The 22,480-nt window shown below is 40.7% G+C and overlaps 1 protein-coding gene across 4 annotated transcripts in view; it reads right to left on the bottom strand.

Moving 5' to 3' along the window:
- The window catches only part of LOC135492003 (rho family-interacting cell polarization regulator 1-like), a 63,161-nt gene that overhangs the window by 11,770 nt on the left and 28,911 nt on the right, over nt 1-22,480 (bottom strand). For 3 of the 4 annotated variants that reach the window (XM_064778054.1, XM_064778051.1, XM_064778053.1), the window contains 9 exons: nt 9,134-9,392; nt 8,030-8,199; nt 7,315-7,463; nt 6,583-6,724; nt 5,429-5,884; nt 4,902-5,065; nt 4,177-4,535; nt 3,469-3,627; nt 2,743-2,781 (listed from right to left, as the gene is read on the bottom strand). In XM_064778054.1, the coding sequence (XP_064634124.1) occupies nt 2,743-2,781; nt 3,469-3,627; nt 4,177-4,535; nt 4,902-5,065; nt 5,429-5,884; nt 6,583-6,724; nt 7,315-7,463; nt 8,030-8,199; nt 9,134-9,392 (1,897 nt within the window). The remainder of the gene's footprint in view (nt 1-2,742; nt 2,782-3,468; nt 3,628-4,176; nt 4,536-4,901; nt 5,066-5,428; nt 5,885-6,582; nt 6,725-7,314; nt 7,464-8,029; nt 8,200-9,133; nt 9,393-22,480) is intronic. The other variant, XM_064778052.1, reaches the window with a different exon arrangement.

Here is a 22,480-nt window from a genome sequence, read left to right as displayed (position 1 = left end):
TTACGATAAGTCAGTGGGTAAAACATCCACAAAGTGTCACAGAGAAATGCACTCACAACTTTCCACATAGACCAAGGTCTGGAAAATTTGGCCTAATTGTTTCAATTGTAGAAGGAGAAGCTCAACTTTGAACAGACACAAATGTACGGAGATCTTTAGGTGGTGCAGTCCTTGATTAGAAAACACACAATATCAGGAATATAGCCAGGGATGCACCCCTGCCCCCCCCCCCAAAAAAAAATAACAGAGGAGGGCCACTTCTCTAATGATAACTTTCATGGACCAGAAAGACTTTGATTCTTATTTCCAGAGGCCAAGAAAATGCATAGTTAATCCATACATTTTCAAACCATCCCAGGCCTCTCCAACACAGCCTGGACCAACTGTTTTACCATCTGCACTAGACGTGGAACTCTGTACAACAATGTAAACCGCTTCATTTTTGCTTATTTTGTGAATATTATTCTTAGTGCGAATGTGCACGATAGCACATGTTCAAATTCAAATTCGATTTAAGATTTTTGAACGAACAGAGTAGACCTTGTGCCACTCCTTTTAGACTCTAGTTGTAGTTGCAAGTGCATTATCTGAGTAACACTTTGTAGACACTACTTCGCCAGTTTTGGTGCCTCTGTTTCACACAGGCCTATTACACATAACATAGGCCGTTTGCACAGGCACCCTTCGACAATCAATAAAGATGAAGTTCTTAAAATTAAGTTAAACGCCTTGTAAAAAAGTGAAACTGTAATAATACCGATGTTATGCCCTGAAGTATTAAAAGTACAGTAGCTTCATGAATGAATGAATGAATGAATGAATGCTTGTACCGTTTATGTCCAGCCAAAACGTCCCTGTTAGCAAGTATCAAAACGTCATCGCTTTTAGATTTTGAAAAACACTTCTGAACTTCTACTAAGACTAGTCAGATTAAAATTCATGTTTTCATTCAATATAGAATGACAGAGGTCATCTCCCTAGTGGCACAAACTTCACCTCCGCTTGCACTGACCAGCAATTTTGTAGGCCTTTAGCCAACTGTAATGCCTCTCTAATATTTGGAGTCACACGGAGACCACAATATGTCTACCAAACAAACATTTCTTTTTTTTTTCAAATATCTTACAAATGTAGGGGATTGTAATCAACAGATTCTAAAAGCAAATGTTTTGACTATCATAACCCAAGGACATTTTGGCGTGAGGACATTTTGACTGACAAACCTATTGAAGATTATTGCCGTTATATAGATATTAGGGCCAGGAGGGCCAGGTTGAATTCTGAGGTGAGTACAATTGACAACTTACACCAGAAGACAAAGAATAAGGAGGGAATACTGCAAGAGGTTTTCCACTGTCTAGTTCACGCAGCAATAACTATCGGGACACTATTGAACACCGAAATATCACACTGAATTTAAGCGAGATAATAACACAGATTCATGCGCTTGATTAGGAACAACGCTCAAGAAGAATAGTTAGGCCATGTCGCAATCATGGGTACATTATTGCTTGAAAATATTGCAAAGTTCATGGCTAATGTTAAACGTTGTTCCCGATCAAGTGCATTGGCTGGGGTTGCTGGTCTAAGGGAATGTCTCACACGGTGCAAGTGATCGAACAAGATAGGACACATCAGGAACACACATCATAGTAAATAAAAATGTCACAACCCCATACTAGAGTCACTAACGTCACAACCGAAGTAGAACCTCTCTATTAAGGACACCATTAGGACTGACAAAGTAATGTCCCTTATAGAGAGTTGTCCTGATTAGAGAGTAGAGAGGTCAAATTTGAATTGTGACAACCAATTTTGGACCAAAATTGGTGTCCTTAAGAGATAAGATGTCCTTATATCCTTATTAGAGAGGTGTCTGCTAAGGGAGGTTCCACTGCATTATCATTCATCTGACACGGTACTGATCTCGTTATAATACAACGTGAAAGGAATTCTGTTACACTGAATGACAAGGTGTCCATCAAGGTATTACTTGTCTTTGGAATGAATCAGTCCACACAACATGTATTTGAAATCAACAGTTGGTTATCAGCAATTGATAGAAAATTTTAATAAGTGGACACCTTAGTCAGACTCTGAATTCCTTTCGAATTGGATACTCAACAACAAATTATTATCAAGTTATTGTTAATAAGAGATGAAAACAACAAAGGTTAGAATATGTGCCATTCTGATATCGATACTTCAGATAAACTGATACTGCAGGTACAAATGTCATCCTCTCATTAATTGGAAGAAAGAGCACATTATACAATATCAACAGACTGTTTAAACTCAAAATCTGACCGGACAAAAGCTCCAATCAGTCTTCTGTAAGATTTTTCTAAATCATTTAAAATTAATACAAGAATTTATCTTGGGTGATTATCCAAGCTTTCCACACTCACTTTCAAGACTCACTTATCGCTAGCACAGGGTCTAATGCTAATGTCATCTTTGCGCCTTGAACATCTGATCGAAATGGCCGATATATTTTGTGTGGCAACAGTAAGGTGTGGGCAAAAGGGATTTTTTTGGCCAGAGAAACTGAGAATGCAATAGCGTTGTGAAAGTGATTTTGAAACTCCACGCTTGTTTGAATAAATAAATAGATGTATCAGTTTAACATTTGAAGCATCGCAACACAGAATGGACGGAATGTGATAAGGGGTGCAGTAGGGTGTTATAACAGTGGTCTGGGGCATGCAAAATAACGGCTGGCCGCAAGCGTTGCGTTGTTACCTATAAGTGGAGGGTATCCAGGTGACGGGTCTATCAGATCTGTGTTAATATAAGACAAGATTAGCACCAAAGACTCTCTTTGTGAGGACAAACATTACGCTATTAGCCACGCTAATTAGGGAAACAAGGCACAGTTATCAAACTGGATGTAGGGGCTACGAATTAATATCACGCAACTCAAATACAAACAATGTTAGGAATGACCTTGAGGGTTTGCCATATGCACCAATGTTTTGGCTGGAACTTGAAATTCTAAAGCAAGTAGAACTAATTCAAAACAAAGTGAATGCCAATTTTAAGTGTTGGAGTGAAATCTTTGTTTTCCAGGGAACTGACAACCACTCTCGAAAATGGCATTCACCTCATTTATAAGGAGTTCTTAATATTGCTTTGAGATTTCAACTTCGAGCCAAAATGGTGGTGCCTGTGGTCAACTTTAAAACCCCAATCCAATTAAATATCCCAATGGCCTTCTAACCCCCCACGCAATATTTGGGCTCTGCAAAAATTGTGTTATATAAAATAACTAGTGGCATTATAATACAACATACTTTCTTTTAAAACACATCCACAAGCAGAAAGTCTGTTAGTCTGAAAGTGTGTCAGTGCGTAGCTACATCAGGTGTGACTTAGAGGGACATGTACAACAGGGGGAAATGCACTTTGGTGTTCGACTTAAAGAGTTCTGTATCTAAAATATATTTAATAACATCCCGTTTCTCTCACCTTTGTCTGCCTGGACGTCATACTTCCTCGAGATGGTCTCGCCGTAAACCTTCTCGAGCTGTAGTAGGAGCTTCTGTGGTGATGTCACAAGGAGGTTGCGGTCGACACACTTCAGCCAGAAGCCCTGCGCTTGCTGGGTAGCACCAAGACGTAACATCACTGAAAATAAACAATTACGTGTCAGAAACATTACATACAGATGTTTTTAGTCATAGTGATCACTTTGAAATGTCTAAAAAAATGTTTAAAGATGCAACTTTTCACTAGCTTTCAAAGAGTGTCCTCATGAGTTATGGATTTACACATAGCTTGAACTCTTAGAACAATTTGTAAGTTGAACACTACAATAGTAACCAGCCAACCAAGAGCAGTAGTTTGAAACATTTCACACATATGGCATAAAGCAGCCTGGAAACAAGGGATTTTTGTTGCTGCCACCAACGATCACGATTGCATAGAAAAATCTTATGTTTGCAGCGGTTATTGCAGTTACCTGCGACAAGAATGGTGATCGCTGCAACATGCAAATGATATCAAACTGATTAATTACTGGTTTTACCTGCATATGAACAATAAATGTTGCAGGTCGCGTCACACTGACACAAATTGCTTGCTTGGAGGGCGCTTTGGGGTGATATTAGAATACCACCAATTCATAAAAGGCAAACAACTCACTTCCAAAATCTAACATCAACAAACTATACCAACCTTCACCCAAATCTCGTACGCTCGGACCCTTCTTGGCAATTTTGACCAAATCCTCAATGATATCTGATTGTGTCTTCAACTTCTCCAAAGCGTATATCTCCCTGCATTTCAACGGGCCAAATCCGCCCAAACTGTCCAGGAGGCGCTCACAGTAGCTCAGGTGGTACAGCAGGGAGCTGTCCACTTCGGAATTATTCGTCGTGGACGATTCGGGACTGGACGAGGCGATACTCCCACTCTGAGAGTGATGATCGTCGCCGTGGCTGTTGGCTAGCTCGATACCCGAGTCTGAGGTCCGGTTGTTGGTTTCTGGACTAGTGGTTTCATGTTCATCAATTCTGTCAAGACTAGGTGTGCGACTGGAATGGGGGGAAAATGCAACAATTGTAGAAGACATTTTGATAAGTATAAACATTTCGTCAAAGCTTATTACAGACTGCATGAAAAGTCACCTCTTAGTTTTTACCTGAACACTGGTATAGTCGTCAGCCTGATTTTTTCCCCGATCATGAACCTATATCTTGACTAGTTTCTCCATCCTACCAGAACCGTGTTGTTTTTGAACAGATGACTGACAGGGTACAATTAGGGACCTCAGTTAAGATTCTAGAGGGGAGAGGACCAAGGCTCCTACCGTAGTCATTTCTCTCACCATTTTGAAGGCATGGCAGAATAGATGTGGTGTGTCACCTGAATATTTTGATGGAAAATAACCCAATTCTTACCTTCCCTGATATTTTGAATCTGTGTGATTTGCAAAGTCAAAATCTTCAATTCCAGCATCCTCGGTTTCTAAGAAATCAAATGCCATCAGCGCATTTTCGATTGATATACTCATATCGGCCGATTGCGTGTCTAAAGCACCAGTGTTACCCTCAAATACATTACTCTGAAAACGTCAAAGGTTATAATGAAGACAGTGTAAAAGCCAGTCTTCTATCCAAATACTGAAATAAATATTGAGTTGAGAGCTGAGCGTCAACGAGGACATTATAAGCTCTTTATAAACAACAATATTGAACGACTGTATTGTAAGTAGGAGGAAACTGGAGACCCCGGGGGAAAACTCACTGTCAACTCAAAGAGAACCAGTCACCCTCTCTAAAACACTCAACAGATTTATCATACATGCCAAGAATCAAGCAGCTTGCATCAGCTGCTCAGCTACCCTTCGCATGAATGAGAAATTACAAGAGCGAAAAAAAACCCTTGATGATTTCAACTTTACAATCTGCCATTTTTTAACACCTACCGCCAGCATCTCGTCAAGAATAGCCACTTGCTCTTCTAACTTTTGTAATTCCGAATACTGTCCTTGATAATCCTCTAGTACGGTAATGAGGCTCTGCAATGCCTCTTCTAATGACGCATACTCCTGCCGCGACACTGAACTATCCTCAATAGAGTCTGCTAACATTCGCATATCGAACAAACGAGGTTTCTGCGTCGCTAAGTCCACAGTAGCGGTACTGGAGATTGAATACGGCCGAGAATTTGTCGATCGGCTCGATAATGAACACGGTCCCATGTCTGAATTCACTGAGTTGCTATTTAGAGAATCATGAAAGTCTTTATGGTTTGATTCCGATCGTAAATCTGCCATAGTTTTCCGTTTGGCGTTTTGTTCAGGTTGTTGCATTCTCTTTTGTTCGGCCGGTAGCGAACGCGTCGATCGTGCTTGCGAAGAATGTGGTGAATCCTCGTCCTCCTGTAAAGGCAAGGAGAATACGGTTAAAGGGTACGCGGTTTGTATTTACTGGTGATCAAAAATAAACCCTTGCTGAATATTTTTTCAAATTTTCATAACCTGTTCAACTCCAAAGACTGTAGCTTGAACAGAGAAGAGTTAGACTCTTCGAAACCGCCATAGAAATTATCTACTACTTGCACACCATCTATCAGTAGGCGGAAAAACTACGTAGCAGACGATCTTTTCAATGAAACTCAATCAAGTCAATGGTGACTAACGCATAGCCGCTTGTCGCAATTCAGCGACAGTGGCAGTTAAAGGGTTAATATTTGACGTCAGATGATCAGGTACAATCTCAATATATTTTACCAACGTATGATCGTTTCTGAATATTCACATCAGGCTCCGAAATGGGCACATGAAAGTTTGACAAGTTGTCAGCTCATGGGGTGCTTCTGTTAAAAAGTAGAGTAAACCCACAATCTCTGTTCCTCAGATTACAGTGGAACCTCTGTTAGCGGACACCTCTCTATTAAGGACAGCATTTGTCAGTCCCGAGGGTGTCCTTAATAGAGAGGTTCTACTGTATATCTTATTTTCGCAAGAATATCTGGTCACGAAAAAATCTGAAATTAAAACGCATGCAAAATTTCCCAGTTTTATACCATGTTTTTATAATACAGTTTATCAGCAAAATGGAATCGAGGGAAACGTACCAGAGGGAACAACAGGGATCGTCTCCTCTCCTGTTCTTTCTCGTCGCGTAATGAACTGTTTGCCTTGTGGAGTTGGGCCGCCTGATGCTTCTTTCTTGTCGGGGTGTACGCGTTGAAACTCTCATCACAGCCTTCGAGCGGACTGGAAGGGAAGGGGAACGATCATTAGAGGCTGCATTTAAGATCTCAGAAGGAGCAGTACTGTTTAATCTATGTCATTCAGCACAACAACTATTAAACCTACACTAGAAATTGACTCGTGGAGAAGTACTTGTTTGAAGATAGGGAAAAGATGACCAAATAATATGGGGGGAATGGCAATGTAACCTAATTGTTAAATTAGGGGACTTCTTTGCAGACAATGTTGCCCTAATTCTCCATGTGCTGTTTTGAACCATCCTCTGGAGTAGCCCGCCTCGAAGCCTGGAATCTGTGTGTACTTCAGTTTGTATTGTTTGGGTTCAGGGATCTACCTCCACCAATCTCATCCCATTGCCTTTTGCAGGCATGGCTCCACTAAATGGGGATGAAGACCTTGTGGACTCGTTGCTTTTATAGCAATTACCGACCTTTGGCAGCTTTTTCTGGGACACAGAGTGCATACCCCTTTCTTTGGGAGTGGCTTGAATCCCTGCACCACCAATTTGACAAGAAGGTGTCTAGGTAGTTGGATTGATAATTTTTGGGAAGTTTCAATTTGCTGCCAGTCGATGAAAGGGTGCCAATACTTACTCCCAAGCTATAATGACACTAAACTTGAGTGAGCCGTTGGTATTGACGCTGATGGTCATCATCTGCGGGTGGGAGGAGAATAATTCCTTTGTTTCACAGCACTTCTGGCCGAGGATCGAGGACTTCCCCAGCCCTTTACATTCAACAGCCTGAAATGGGAACACAAAGTCATGAAAAAACATTTTGTTGCATTCTCACAAGAACATCGGAAGTGAAGTACTTTGCACCAACTGCATCAGACCTGAGGGTGCTGTTTAATCATACCACGAAGCTTGTTCATGGCACCAACAGCTTTCTACTTCTGGGTGCTATAAAAAATATATAAAGCGCACTTACATGAATATATTTTTGGTGCTATTTAACAATAGCTGGAGAGCTGGGAATTTGATTTTGTTGAGTGCCAGCCCAGGTCTACATGGCAGTCGGACTACACTTGGTCCACAATGTGCTCTAGGATTTTTTCTAAGCCTGGGCCGGCGAGAAATCAGTTTATGGGGGAAACCACGGAGAGGGAAGATATGAATCTTGGCAAGACTGATGCTGCTCACTAACAAGGGAACGTATGCTGTTGGCTCCATTTCACATCATACTGCCAGTCAAAAGTAGCTACACCTTGTGTATAGGCCTACAGGGTGATGTCACAAGAACATCGGAAGTGAAGTACTTTGCACCAACTGCATCAGACATTTCTCATCATACATTCTCAACGACTTACCTTTATGCTAAGAATATCACCAACAACTGCTTTGAGGGTATTAATACTATTGTCCCAGTGCTGTGTCTGATTCCGTCCTATTTTTCCCTTCGTCCGCCATTTCTGCCTCCCATGCTTTATCGTCACCTCGAATACGTCGCCAGGACACAGACGAGCGAAACCTACCATACCTGAAAAAGTTTTATGAAAATGTTGTTGATTTCGTGTCTAAAAACCTGATGTGGGCAATCCACCTGGTTCTCTTATCTGTATTGTTTCAGTCAAAACTTTTATTTGATTAGTTATCGGCTGCATTCATCATCAATGTGACACAGTGATGACACCACAACTGGTATCTGAAGCATCTGCACAAATATTGTCTTTCTGTCCTAAAGTGTTGTGCAAACTAGTGATTTTAATCGTTACGACCAGGGATGAAGCCATGGCAACATGACAACTGATTGCGATTTAACAATCGGAGGCTGCAATCGAACCACAATTGCCACGTTGTCATGGCTTTGTCGCAGGTTGCGGTGACTAAAATCTCTCGTTTGCACTGTGCTTGATGTGTCAGTGACTACGAAGAAGATTTTCTCCAAGAAGTCGTCCACGCATAATTCAATCCAACAACCTGATCTGTTCACTACGACAGAACTTCCTTGTACTTTCCACCTTTAAAATTCCCAATTATTCTGAACAACCAGCCAATCAATCAGCTTTACCCGTGAAAGGCACCTTTCCTTGACATCTTGAGGCTTCAAGCGTTTAAATTCACACAGTTCTCATCTGCTCATTAAACAGATCAATTTGTCAATATCATTAACCGTTAATGGGTCAAGATGTTTTACGATTTCAACAACCTCAAAGCGCAAAATCGTTAAACGCATACCGATCTTGATGGCCTAGTGGTTAAGGCGTCTGCCTCGTGAACAGAAGGTCGAAGGTCCGATGCGGCCAGTTGGTTAGCCGCCAGCAATTAAATATATAGGGTACAAACTGCCTTCTCACCAGGCGCCTGGCGTTAGAGATAGGAGTTTGGAAGTAAAGAGTGTCTCATAAACCAAAAGCTGGCCGGCCCTTTCATTAGGGGTGACACTATAATGAAAAAACATTACTTTACTTTACCTTTAATTTTACATTTGAATGTCCCGAGCATATTTTCTAGCTGAGCCTCAATGGCACACATCGTTTGCATGCATTCTTTATACCCCGACTTGACGTGTGACAGCGACTCCCTCTGGTTGCCTGGGGAGTGTACAAACGCCCTCGCCATCGTCTTGACGCCTTCCCACAGCTGCTGGTGGAGAATGTAGTCATTTTCCAACTCCTCGACCTTCGCGAGTTGTTGCTCGAGTTTCTGTTTGAAGCGTTCCGCTTTTTTCAACTGCAAAGATAAGATGAGGAGATCTGATGAGAATCTGAGGTAGGGGATATTATCCAACAAGAACAGAACATATCCTGTACCAGGGCACAGAGACTGGCCACCAAAAACCAGAGTGGACTTCTCATCCTCATGGGCAATGGGCCGGGAATCCAACTTGGACCCTAGAGGTGGCCAGCGCTGCAACAGTCCTAGCCTGTACTAAAGGAAGGATTGAACTATCTGCTTTGGTTCTCACTAACAGCCTCTTAACAATTATGTAGAATCCTTATGGACTTTCTTTAAACAGTGCGGTCAGCACTGCACGCCCATAGCTGGGTTTTTTTGCATTCCATAACATGTATTGTATTATTATAGGCAGATAAGTTCAATTGTCTCATGACATATGGCAATTGATCTCACAGGAAATCAATATTTCGCATAATAGAATACACATCATATCCTGGATGCACTGTCAAACCTCTCTATTAAGGACGCTTACGCGACTGAAAAACTCTGTCCTTGATAGAAAGGTGTCCTGATCACAGAGGCTAATGTGAATGGACACAACCAAATTTTTATCAAAATCGGTGGCCTTGATTAATAGAGTGTTCTGCCAACAGAGGTGTCCACTCAGAGAGGTCCCACTATATGTCAATGAACAACCTAGACAACAATACAATTTTACAATGTTAGATTTTCATTAGAACCCTTTGTGACATGTCTGAACATGAAACAACCGAAAATCGCATATTTTTTCCCCGCATGCACCCCTAGGCAGCCTTCACTGACAGTTGCGTTTTGTTTGTCCCAGTCTAAAACAATGCTTATTGTGTTTGGACAGCAAGATTGAATCAACTTAAACAAACATGATAACAAGGTTGACAAGTTAAGTGGGAAATTCCGTTATGAAAATCAAACATTTCTCGTGCTGATGCAAATGAAAATACTATTTAAAGGCCTACGCCGTTTGATAACAATTTGAATTGAATTTGAAAATTTCAAATTCTGTGAATACGTACTGAATATGAATTTTGATAATGGTGTTGCGTGGACAGTATCAAAGTACTATAAACACCAAGTTTCAGCAAATTCGTACTATTGATATTAAACTGCACTACAGCATTGTGTATAACTGCATTTCTATTTTCCTGACCCACCAGTAAGTACGAACGGCGTACTCCTTTAACACAACAGTAATTCAATAGCGAATTCTTTAAGCTGCTTGACCTGTTGGGCATATCAAACAATGCGTGTATGATCAATTTTAAAGCCACTTCATATCATGTATCAATATCTAACATTTGGATTCTGTCTCTCAAAAGCCAAGCAAACCTAAATCTTGTTCACCAGTGTTTTTGCTTCAGGCAAGTTTGGTGGACAAGTAGTGTTTACTATGGAGCCTCATTTAGCAAACACCTCTCTATAAAGGACACACTCTCTGGTGGACAAATAGTATGTGTATACAATGGAACCTCATTTAGCAAACACCTCTCTATTAACTCAAGGACACCATCTCTAAAAGGACACTAGTTTTGATCCAATATTGTTTGTTTCAATTCAATTTTACCTCTGAAATCAGGACACCTCTCTATAAAGGACAGCATACGCAGACCCAAGGGTGTCCTTAATAGAGAGGTTCTATTGTAGTTCACAACGATTGCATTATAAGACTGCACCTTCCACCCTATCACACTTCCTTATTAGCACAGAACTATTGGACAAACAGCGCTTCAATAAAAGCAGAAGACAGAGATGATGAAGCTGTCAACTAGAGCAGCCTGATTGACACATCTCTTGATCTAGGTTGATGTAACATCAGAATAGCTGCATGGTCCATCATGCAGAGCAGCCTGATTGGTACACATCTTGATTCAGGTTGATGTTATATCTGAATAGCTGGTCCACCATGCAGAGCAGCCTGATTGATAGTTGGATCAGTGAGGTCACTGAGGTGGATCAAATGATGATGGATCAGATACACTATGTCTGCGCTGTAGACTGTACCGCTTAGTGAATGGACAAGAATGTTATGTAGTGTTGAAGCTGGTGGGAAAAAAGAAAAGAGGACTGAGGGAGTTAGAAACATTGACCGTTAATACATATAGTAGGGAAACCTCAAAACAGTTATACAGTTTCGATTTACTGGTGAATCAGAAAAATACAAACACAGTTATACACAATGCCATAGTACAGTTATCATGCATGCAATTCTGCTGAAACTTGGTATTTATAGTATTTGTACATCTGTTTACGCAAAGGCAATGTTGAAAAATATATGCAGAACATATATTACACACTGGGAATTTTCGAAATTCAGTTGCAAATTTCAAATTTCTAACAAACGGTCTAGGCGGAAGAGTGAATTGAATGCACGATCAACATGATCCTCCCAGCCTGATACTGAAGAGACAATAACAGGTAATTGAGAAATATCCATCTGATTATGAGGGTATAGTATAGCCGTGTGATTTATGGTAGAAAACAGCGAACAATTTAGCAAATGTATACTAATAGAGCATAAATTACTTGACATCGGAGGGTATGATCAATAATGGTTCAGACTACCATCAGTTATGTCACGATGATGGATGTCCCACATCTCCATCCATGTCTAGAATATATTTGAGCAACATACACCACTTGTTGGAAAACGAAAATGGTTCATCCCGAATCCCTAGATGTTGCAATATTCATGCACAACTTGTTAAGTAATTGAGTTACCATCCCCGCAACCACTTGTAAGACAAGCTTCCAGGTCCCAGTAGACACTGTTTATAATACGTGTACATGGAACAGAGAAAGTCGTCAACATAGATTTTGTAACATCACCAGTTGCTGGAATGGAATTTAATACTGAAACATCGGAATAATACAATTCTGATTAGATTCGACGACCTTAGCTGCACCTTTGACCACCATCCATGCTTAAACCCGACCACATATTTTAATATGAACAGAACAGAAATATTCATCTGAGGAAAGAGTATGAGGGTAAAAAACACTCCAACCACCATTATTCATGTACAGTAGAACCTCTCTATTAAGGATACCCTCGGGACTGACAGGTGCTGTCCTTTATAGAGAGGTGTTTTGATTAGAGTGGTCAAAATGAATGGAAACAACCAATTTGGGACCAAAACTAGTGTCCAGAATGGAGAGGTTGTCCTTAATAGAGAGGTGTCCACCAAGGGAGGTTCCACTGTATATGCAGTCATCTAATGTACATTTTTAAGGGTATCAAAGCGGTAGTAGAAGAGGAGTTCTACCTGACTAGTTTTTCAACAAGGTCAAAAGACTCCTATAAATGGTCCTCAATGACAACAGGCAGTATCAGGTGAATACTGATGCACTATCACTGATCAGGCGAGTCAGGGTACTGTAATCTACAGCAGCTGGTAATGGTCCAGCCAGCCAGATAGCGCAGCTTGGGGAAATGGGCCGATCTCCTATCTCTGTAATGGCTTCAATGCACCGCCGGAATGCCCAATTGCACACAGAGATCATCATTATTATCAAGTTGTTTTTTTCATTCTGCACCATGTTTTATTGAAGCTGGTGCCAGGGATGATACAGGACACACATGATACCAGTAGTGTAGTATTCATCTGGCCTACAACTGCAGATCTGCCACGAGCAGCTCTGTTTACCTGATCAGACATCCTTTTTATCCCCACTCAGCTGATTACAGTTTACCAACCAGTGCTTTAAACATGATCAAGCAGCATCCATTTTCATCCTGGGGAGAACCATGTAAATCTGTGTAACAATATTCGTAAACTCTGCAGTGCATGTGCCCATAAAGATGCATGGGGTAATAGGCCAGATGAATACTGCCTTTAATTGACTGCTGATGATACCAAATGACGATGTCAATTTTCAAAGAAGCTGTCTGATAGTGGAGTTATTAGCAAATACGTTTGAATTAGGCTCATTCCCCAGATGTGTACTTCTCCACACATTATCAGAGACAGTGTGGGGCAACCAGACACCTTAAAGTGATGCTCCCAAAAGGTGTGTTTCTGACCTGGTGCCACATGAGACAGGCATGAGGTAATAAAGCAATGAACTTGCCACAGCTTGGAATTCACATACATGCACTACCACATCTGAAACCGCTCCATATGGAGGTTTGATATATTATCGATACAGTCTTATTTATATCTGGCGCCATCCCCCTTACCCCCCAAATATGACTTGGTAATGCCAGCAGTCAAGGCCAGATGCTACTTCTTGCATCATTGATGACAACATTCTGTTTGGGAGTATGTCACGGATGGTTCATTGGCACGCAACTGGGACGTTTGTGCGCAACTGACGCAAAGCAGCAAGGATGTCAATTGTGATTTGGACTGTAGATCATAATGACAAACACTGATAAAATGTAATAATGATGAATAGCAATATTTATTTTGACACTATTCATTCAGCAAGGATGAAGGGTTAACCCACCAAACTGCGTGAGGCATCTGCTGCGGAGGTAAAAATAACATTTATTCAAAAGAAGCGAATAATCGTTATCAAACATCGACGACAATGGTTTCTGTTTTGGTCAGGGATGTGATCCGTCAAAATCTCACAAAACATCCCATCCAAAAATACAGAAGATTGTCAGAGTGATAAAAGACTCAATCAAAAACCCTGCTGGATGGTATGCAGATTCTAAATGAGGATGAACCAAAATGCCATTCCTTTGGTTCCAACCTAACTTGGCTGAATTAACAGTGCATCATTTGTATTGTCGAACTGTTGATCAGGTCTTTCAGAGATTATCAAAATGTTGATGTTGTCAAAGCTATAGTAGCATAAACACAGAGGCTATGGAATGGAGCAAGGCAAGGTTCCATGGTGTCAAGATAAAACCGCTAATTGGTTCTGCTGTTAGCATTCCTGATATGGAGAATGGTGCAGTCTTGATATAAAGAGATACAAGTGACCAGCTAAGCGGACAATGCTAGCCAGGACGATAAGCTTGACTATAGAAGGGACGACAGCAAGGTTTTACATGACCATATTGTAGGTCTGGCAGTTTGTTGACGGGGTGTACTGCTCTTGGGAATTGTTGCCTGACACAAAGAGATCAAATCAGTTGATCAAGCGCAGCGAAGGTCAGACCGCCTGATGACCCTGTCTGGCAAGTTAGGACTGGGACAGTAAGAATTATCACTATATTGTTGCGATGGCAGATCTTTGAAAGGAGCTAGGCAACAAAAGACATTGTGATAAGGCCTTATGTTCATAATCATAACATATTGAAACATCTGAGTGGAGGGAAAGGGCAAAGGGTCACAGAAAAGCATGGTGTATTTTTCAAACATGACAACTTCTGCTGATCGTATTAAGATCTGGAGATGCTCAACGTGCAAAACTCAACTGGGAATCTTCACTTCTTCATTGAAAGCATGTTTAGGTTCAAACACATCACCAAATATTTTGTGATAGGACTTCTTTTAAACATTCATTTTGGAGAGAAAGCACTTGTAGTTATCACACTGCTCTGTATATGGATTATTCTTGAACTCTCTCATGCGGGTAATTGCCCCTTTAACATTCCTTACTGCACTTATTTACACTTCATAAGACGATTCTAATTTAAAACCTGTTGTTGTAAGACACCTTCCTATGTTCATTAGAATATTGCTTGAACGGCAAGCATTTAGTCATGCTCACAACATTTAACTCAACTCCTGCAGTTTCAATGTTATTGCCAATATTTTGGCAGCATGAAAAACTTCAACAAGCCCCACAGACTGAAATATTTACATATCATAAGAACACTGCAGTGTTGACAACAGAAACAGTGTTTCTCTTATTTCCTCAACAAGAACACCCTGAAGCATATCATGAATATCAAAGTTTATATGCCCCAACAAGTGTTATTGTAATTGTGTAATGCTCTATGCTCTTCCCGACAATAAGACTGTCCACGGTGAAGTGTTCTGGACATTCCGTTCTGCTGAATTGCGCACAACATGCTAAAATCATGACAATTACTTGCCAAAAGCTCCCCATTATCAACAACATATCGCTGACATACCCCCTTCTGTCCAATTATGGTAAGAAGGGGACTATAGGCAGGAGGAGAGGGGCTAATTTGGCCATCTTCAGGTGACTAGTATACACAGTAAGGACCCTGGGTCATGTCAGACTCAGCACTAAATATATCCCTCGTACAAGTGTGAATCATTTCGACCTACTGTCAGATGGGAGAGACACCTATAGGGGACTTCATGTGACTTTATCTGGCCTGCCTAGCGGCTGCCTATATTGCCCCTTTAAAGTTTTCTTGCCCCACATCTCTAAGAGTTTAATTGCGCGCTGTACGTTTGAGTTTTGCTCTAGAACTTCTTAAAGGGGATTTCACACGACCAGTTCTTTCCTCTACTTTTTTCAACTCACCGCCCAAGTAAACTCCTGTTTAGAAGTCTGGCGCAAATCAGCTTAACAAAATTCAGCCCGATTAACATATGGACAATAGCGTTCCATTCAGAAACCTAGGTATGACATGTATGATGCGATGATGCATCAATTGCTTTGATACCGACTGATGTATTATGTGTATATCGCTTGTAAGAAAGTTCTTCTAGAACTTCTAGTTCTCCCCAATCTGTTCTCTTGATTCATGTCTGATCTAACCACTGCGGACAACCATAGAATGAGAATTCAATGCTTTTTTTGGTGTCATACTGAGTTCATTTTCAAACCATCCAATTCCATGATGTCACTCATTGAGAGACAGACTTCATAATTATTGATTATTACCAGATAATTATTGAACATGACATGACAAAGACATACCATACAGTTCAACATAATGACCTAAACGTAACAGAAAAATTTGGCCTTTTTCTGGATTAGACCAATCCTTGAGGTCAATTTGCAAAGCCAGGGGAATATGGCTCAGTTCATGTAGCGGGTCTCCTAATGACAATCCCATTAGCCTTAACTCCCATTCCTTCCCACCATACCGGCTGTCCACAAGGCATGAAGCAGAAAATTACCAAATATTTTTCTCTCGGATCAATAAATAGATCCCAATGTCAACTAATTTTAAATTATCTTGAATACCTATACTCACTGTACAAATTCTAAGTCATCACATTTGGCAGAAAGCATTTTGCGTAAGGAAGCCTTCCCCCCCATGCCTGGTCTACTGTTAATTATAATATTTTCTTGCCCCAACTCTCTCTCCTGGCAGCTTGTTTGTCCTGCTAGAAAGTCAACAACACTACCAGGCACTGGAATAATAGCCAAATGATCAGGAATGATGCATCACTCATTTTCTCCCAGAAGACGCAACCCTTCCTTCAGGGAACACGACCCACCTCCACTACATCATTGTCACCCGTCTCCCCTTGCGTCTCCCTATGACCAGCATGGCTGCCAGGACTAGCTTACCAACTACTCTCGCTGATGGCCCATTTGTCCCTACCTAACCGATCATGGCAGATCCATCCCACTGGTGGCTGATGAGGGATTGCTTATTTGTTCCGCCAATAATTGATATTGATGACGCCCTTCCCTGGATAATCAGCTCTGGCTTCAAGTCGCTGGGTTCAGTAATTTCGACTGCACAGTGCTGCACGATCCTCACTACCATGACCGCCATTCCGATCAATTTGTTGTAAATATTTGCGGTGGGTATTGCTGTGGGTTTTGGCAACCGAAACACTTTCGGATACAATACTAGCGAGAAAGCGTGATCAGTCACAAACTTGACATGATGCAATCACTTGATGTGCCTCAAAATGATTGTGTCTTTCAGATGGCACCAGTTTTATTTCAAAGAAATCCATAAAATACCTATTTTCGGCTTTTCTTGAATTTGGCAAACCCACATGCTGTGTTGCCCTCGGTGGTCAGGGTAACTCTTTCTTATGTTGTGTTTGAAGCTGTTATCCTGCTTAGCAAACATAACTGGTTTGACATTGAATGGCTTAGAGAAAAGTTCAACACAAAGAAAGATTGAGAAGAGCGTTTTAAATTAGTGAGTCACTGCTATGAATACCAAGAGAATGCAAATGTTGCTTTATCAAGCACTCTCCTCTTATACAGTTGATTAGTTTAGAAAAGGCACTTAACAAATAATCAGTTTGGAGTTGATGGATGCAACTGAAATTAAATCAGGCTTTCTTCAGTTAATCATCGACTTGTTCCCTGTTGTGGTTAAGAAGGGAATCCCGTTGCAAAGGGCAAGACAAACAGGTTAAAACAACTGTTAACCGAATTGGAGTTGTGAATTTCATGAATTATAGTGTTTACGGCGATGGCAAGAGTTTATTGTTTTGATGGAGGCAGCTAGTGGAGGCAGTGGGATGGAATTTTAAGTGACCATGGCTGTACCTTTATCACTAGATCACACAGAATTTTGATGTATGATGTTATTATAATACTCCTACTCTCGTATCTGCAGAATGCTAAATACCTTGCCGGAAAGGCTGCATAAATCAGAATATACAGCGAATCTAAATTTTCATTCATGTCCCAGAAATACTACTTCCGTCCTTGGCGTTCTCAAAGGTAACCATAGAGACCACATGACTCACAACGCCATCACGCAGCAGCAGTCGACCGCGTTGTACTGTACGACTACGAAAGACTACTCCTAACCGTCAGTCAATGAAACAGAAGGTCTGATGCGCATGATCATGATAGACATTCACAAAACAGAGAAGAACAGCACAGAACAACTCAGAAAATACTGTGACTGTCGTCCGACCAAAAGCAACATTCAGTAAACAGTGATGATCGCAAATATTCGCGGTCATCACAGAACACAGAGATGAGGACCAAGTCGAAAGGTGAGCCAGCTTCAAACTGCAAGCTCCCAAGGTAACCATAGATACAACATGACTCACAGTATGCCACAACCGTTATCGTTACCGGCGACGATAATGTCCAAGGCTCTGTTCAATAAAACATTAAGGCAGAGACATGAATCCAAGTATACAGCCACTTGCTGTAACATAAAACGGATGAGCAATCTTGGAATTGTATATAATCATTTCCGATCTCTGTCACGGGCCGCATGTACTAGTTTATTATAATATTAAGCATTTCACTGTATGCATGACGGGTACAAGGACTAGGGGAACCAAGATTGACTCTGGATGAGAAGACATCTTACTACAGCCCATGTCACAATTAACATCCTTCGACGTGCAACGTATGAGCGAGATGCGTGTATTAATGACGTACCAGTGTCGGGCTTCATCTCTCTATATTTGGCGTAAATTATGCGTGCATTATTCGTGACCTACGCGCTGGGTATAGCATGCCAATGACGCAATCTTCGTGATGTCAATTGTGATTAATTCCGCAAAATGTGTTCTGACATTTTGAATATTCAAGAATACTCCTTTTCTGAATCAATTCGGTAATCAGGTAATGGTGCTGCCCCTAGGAAACCAACGATACGACTCACTGCAAGAAATTATGTGCTATCATGCTGTGTCCTTGCAAAAAATGACAGCAAACCAATTTATATTTTCCATGCTGTAGTAGATTTTGCTGCAATCTTTCAACACTACTCACAGTATGCCCCTTGAGGGCTTACACTATAACAGCTGTACCTTGAAAATAAAATGACGTCATGCGCTCGACACATGATTCGATCGGCAGGGGCACATTCTGTAGCAGAAACTCAAGGCAAACTGCTCGCTCTCAGCAATATGAAAGCCTGGGCTGCCATTGATAAGGAACTCCCACCAGCCTGCTCACTTTGACACTTATCAAAGCAGCACATGGTGATATGACTAACGGCAGCCTGTCCCTTGGCTCCACTGAGGTCATAGATAGGTTATCAGGGGTTCAAGTAAGGCGATTGCTCAGAACTTGCTTTATCCTTATATCGAAAATGCAAATTGGCTTCTGAATGACCTACAGCAGGTGAAGTTGGCGTTGCAAGTTGAGACCCAAATTAGAAATTACAGTAGAATTACTCTGTTTAAGGACACCCTTGGTACTGATAGAGCTGTCCTGCATACAGAAGTCAAATTGAATAGATATTACCCATTTGTGACAAAAATCACTATCCCACTAGAATTGATGCCCTGCTAACAGGGGTGTCCTAAAAGGAAGGTTTGACTGTCTTGGCAAAACAATAATTGGTTACACATGTTTGATGAATCTTATGGAAGGAGAATCCACTTATTTGCTGTCTTGACCACACCTTACCACATATCACTATTGGCTTGGCCCCTCAAGCTTTTAAAAGAACATTTTTAACTGCCACTTGCTTAGATATAACACCAGTACAGTTGGACGAAAACTTTGATTTTGACCTTCACCCCACACCAACTACATTAACGCACGAGATATAGGGTATTAGTTTAGTATAAATTTAGTACCATTCCCACTTGAACAAACACAGTGTTTCCCCAGGCCTACGGTATATTAACACAAGCAAAATATTTGGCATCCAGCCGTCAATGTGCTTATCTAAACAACACAAAAACTGAAGACCAACACAGATTTTCATATAAAAAATTTCCAGAGACTTTGGTGCTATATGGCTTAGAGAATGTAGAGTATCTTAAAGGGGATTTCGCACGACCATGCAGCCTTTCAGCCGACTTTTCACATTTTCTCTGACGGTGAAAATGCATCTTGCAAATCAGTGAGCTGGATTGGCCCTAAGCCCCCCTCCCCCCAAACATGGAAAGGGCATTGTATTGCTTATGAGAAATTCGCTTCAATTGCATACACGCAATGTCTCAGACACTTTCAGAAATGTTGTACTACAAGTTCAGTTGAAGCTTTCATCAGTCACCTAATAACTTGGCTAGTCTGAAGAGTGTTTGCTCACATTGAGACTGCTTGGTCCTTGGATCTAAGATTATTTCACCTTTGAAACAATATTCAGATGCCATATTGAACCAAAATCCTGAATATCAGTAATACAATAGTCAATACAGGGAAAAGTGTGTCAATTGGTCCACATCCAATTTCAGCCTTCTAGAAAAGTTGAAACTTGAACTGTGATCCTATTCTTTTGGAAATAATTTGCAAGAACATGAGAAAGTTGTGGCCCACCACAACTAAAAGAGAAACCAGCTTGGTTAGAATTTGAAGGAAGGGAAACTAATGATATGGCAGATAGGTGTTTGAGGGCTTTTCTATAGCCATAGCATTGATCAAAAACCTCGAAGTCAAGTTTTTGGAATCATTTGTTATCTAAGTCTCATTTATCAAAAACTTTGAGTTTTTGCATTGATGGATGTTAGTGCTGGTAAACAATTGGATCACTACCGATGAACCTATCGCAAAATAAATCGGACAATTGTGGGTAGGCAAACGATTTCTTTCTGCGCTGAGAGCTTTACAACCTCTGAAATGTACAAAAGTATATAATTCTGTATGGGTAAAAAAATCAATTATTTAAGTCCCACTTGCCATGAATGAAAAGACATAAATTGGAAATGTTATTATTGATTGAGTGGTAAATCTAATCATGGGATCAGGTAAATCACTCACCACATATAATACGATTATCTGCTGTGCACTTGCGGATGTGCGGAGAGGAACCGTTTCAATATTAAATCACACAATATTGCAATTATAGATTCTGAATGATATTTGAAAAGAATTTGATATTGTATTGAAACGATAATCAGATTATGTGCATGTTTGTATTCAATAACTGAATGTGGATGTTGTTCATCTCAATGTATACTGTATGTTGTTGAATAACCCACGAGAATGCCATACTGTGGAATCACTTTATCATGGTGGGACAATAACGTCCCATTTTTTTAAAATTCATATTATGACAACTATATGTGACCCTTTACAGCGAAACCAGGCACATGTTGCACAGAAGATGAGCCTAAATGACACCAGGAGATAATGGAAGAAATTGAAGTGCTCATATAAGGCAGACAATTAGAGAAATGAACAAACAGTCTGTCTCAACCGGCCAAGCTCAGAGCGACATGCGTCTGCTTTTGCTGTGACGGGTCACGTATTCGTCTTTCATCAGTTAGCAAATGTCGGAATTCCCACAAGACTGCATGAATTTTCTGAATCAATTTTCCAACACATGCCCCTATCATTACGAAAACGACCAATTCGTACAAACATAGTATCTCAAAAGCAATTATGCGGTTCAAAGCCCATTTGCTCTCTTCATCACCACATCCGGTATTATGAACAATATGCCTCATCACACCTTGTGATATCTTTCAATCACCTTTAAATGGCCCTAGCTGAATGCGGGCACCACAAACGATGAAATGGTTCAAATAGTACACATGTCTCTTGAAGTGAATTTCGCAGGGCACCACAAACGATGAAATAGTGAAAGTTTTTAAGTTCACTGTATATTTAACAGTTGCTTCACATGCTCCACACCTTGCAGCGACCAGTTCTCTCGAAACTTGAAGACTTCCAATAAGGACAGCTTAGGGTTAGAAATGGTTTTCAAATAGTACATGTGTCTCTTAAAGTGAATTTCGCAGCAGCAACACAATACCTATCCATTTCCCCGTCTTGTATCAAGGCAAGATGCATCGAGTCATTATTATGAAATTCCAACACACCAGGTTTTGAACGGAACCCTATTGTCCACATGTTCAGCTGGCCAAATCTACATGTAGCTAACTGATCTGCTGCTGAGTTTTGAACTGGAAATGAGACGGTACATTCACGTGGGCGGTACTAACAATGTGAAAGTAGGCTAAAACGCTGATTGTGCTAAATTCACTTTAAATTCAGGCAGGGCTGTGAGGTACATCAGCTGAGTTCGAGCTTTTGTTTACATGGAATTCGAGTTACTCTAAATCACCTATAATATTGTATCAAATGAACTGCTAATAGATTGATCAACTCGCAAATTACTCGGCAAGTAGGTTAAATCAAATCAGTTTTCTAGTTGACGTTTAATTACATGCATTAGTCAGGCATTTATCGACCTAATTAAAGCAGCAAAAAACACTGAAAGCATGTCGGATCAGAATATTTTATAGCAATCGTGATGATACTGATACTTACTTACTTTAATAAGCCTCTTCGGAGACATATTGGCGCATAAGGCATCCACTGGAGCTCGATACTGATACACTAGTATCAAAATGTTCAATGCGTTATATTTTGTGATGAAATTAATGGCAGGT

This window comes from Lineus longissimus, chromosome 8 (assembly GCF_910592395.1).
Source record: "Lineus longissimus chromosome 8, tnLinLong1.2, whole genome shotgun sequence".
NCBI classification, from domain to species: Eukaryota; Metazoa; Nemertea; class Pilidiophora; order Heteronemertea; family Lineidae; genus Lineus; species Lineus longissimus.
The sequence above is the reverse complement of the archived record's forward strand: the minus strand, read 5'-3'. Positions and strand labels throughout refer to the sequence as shown.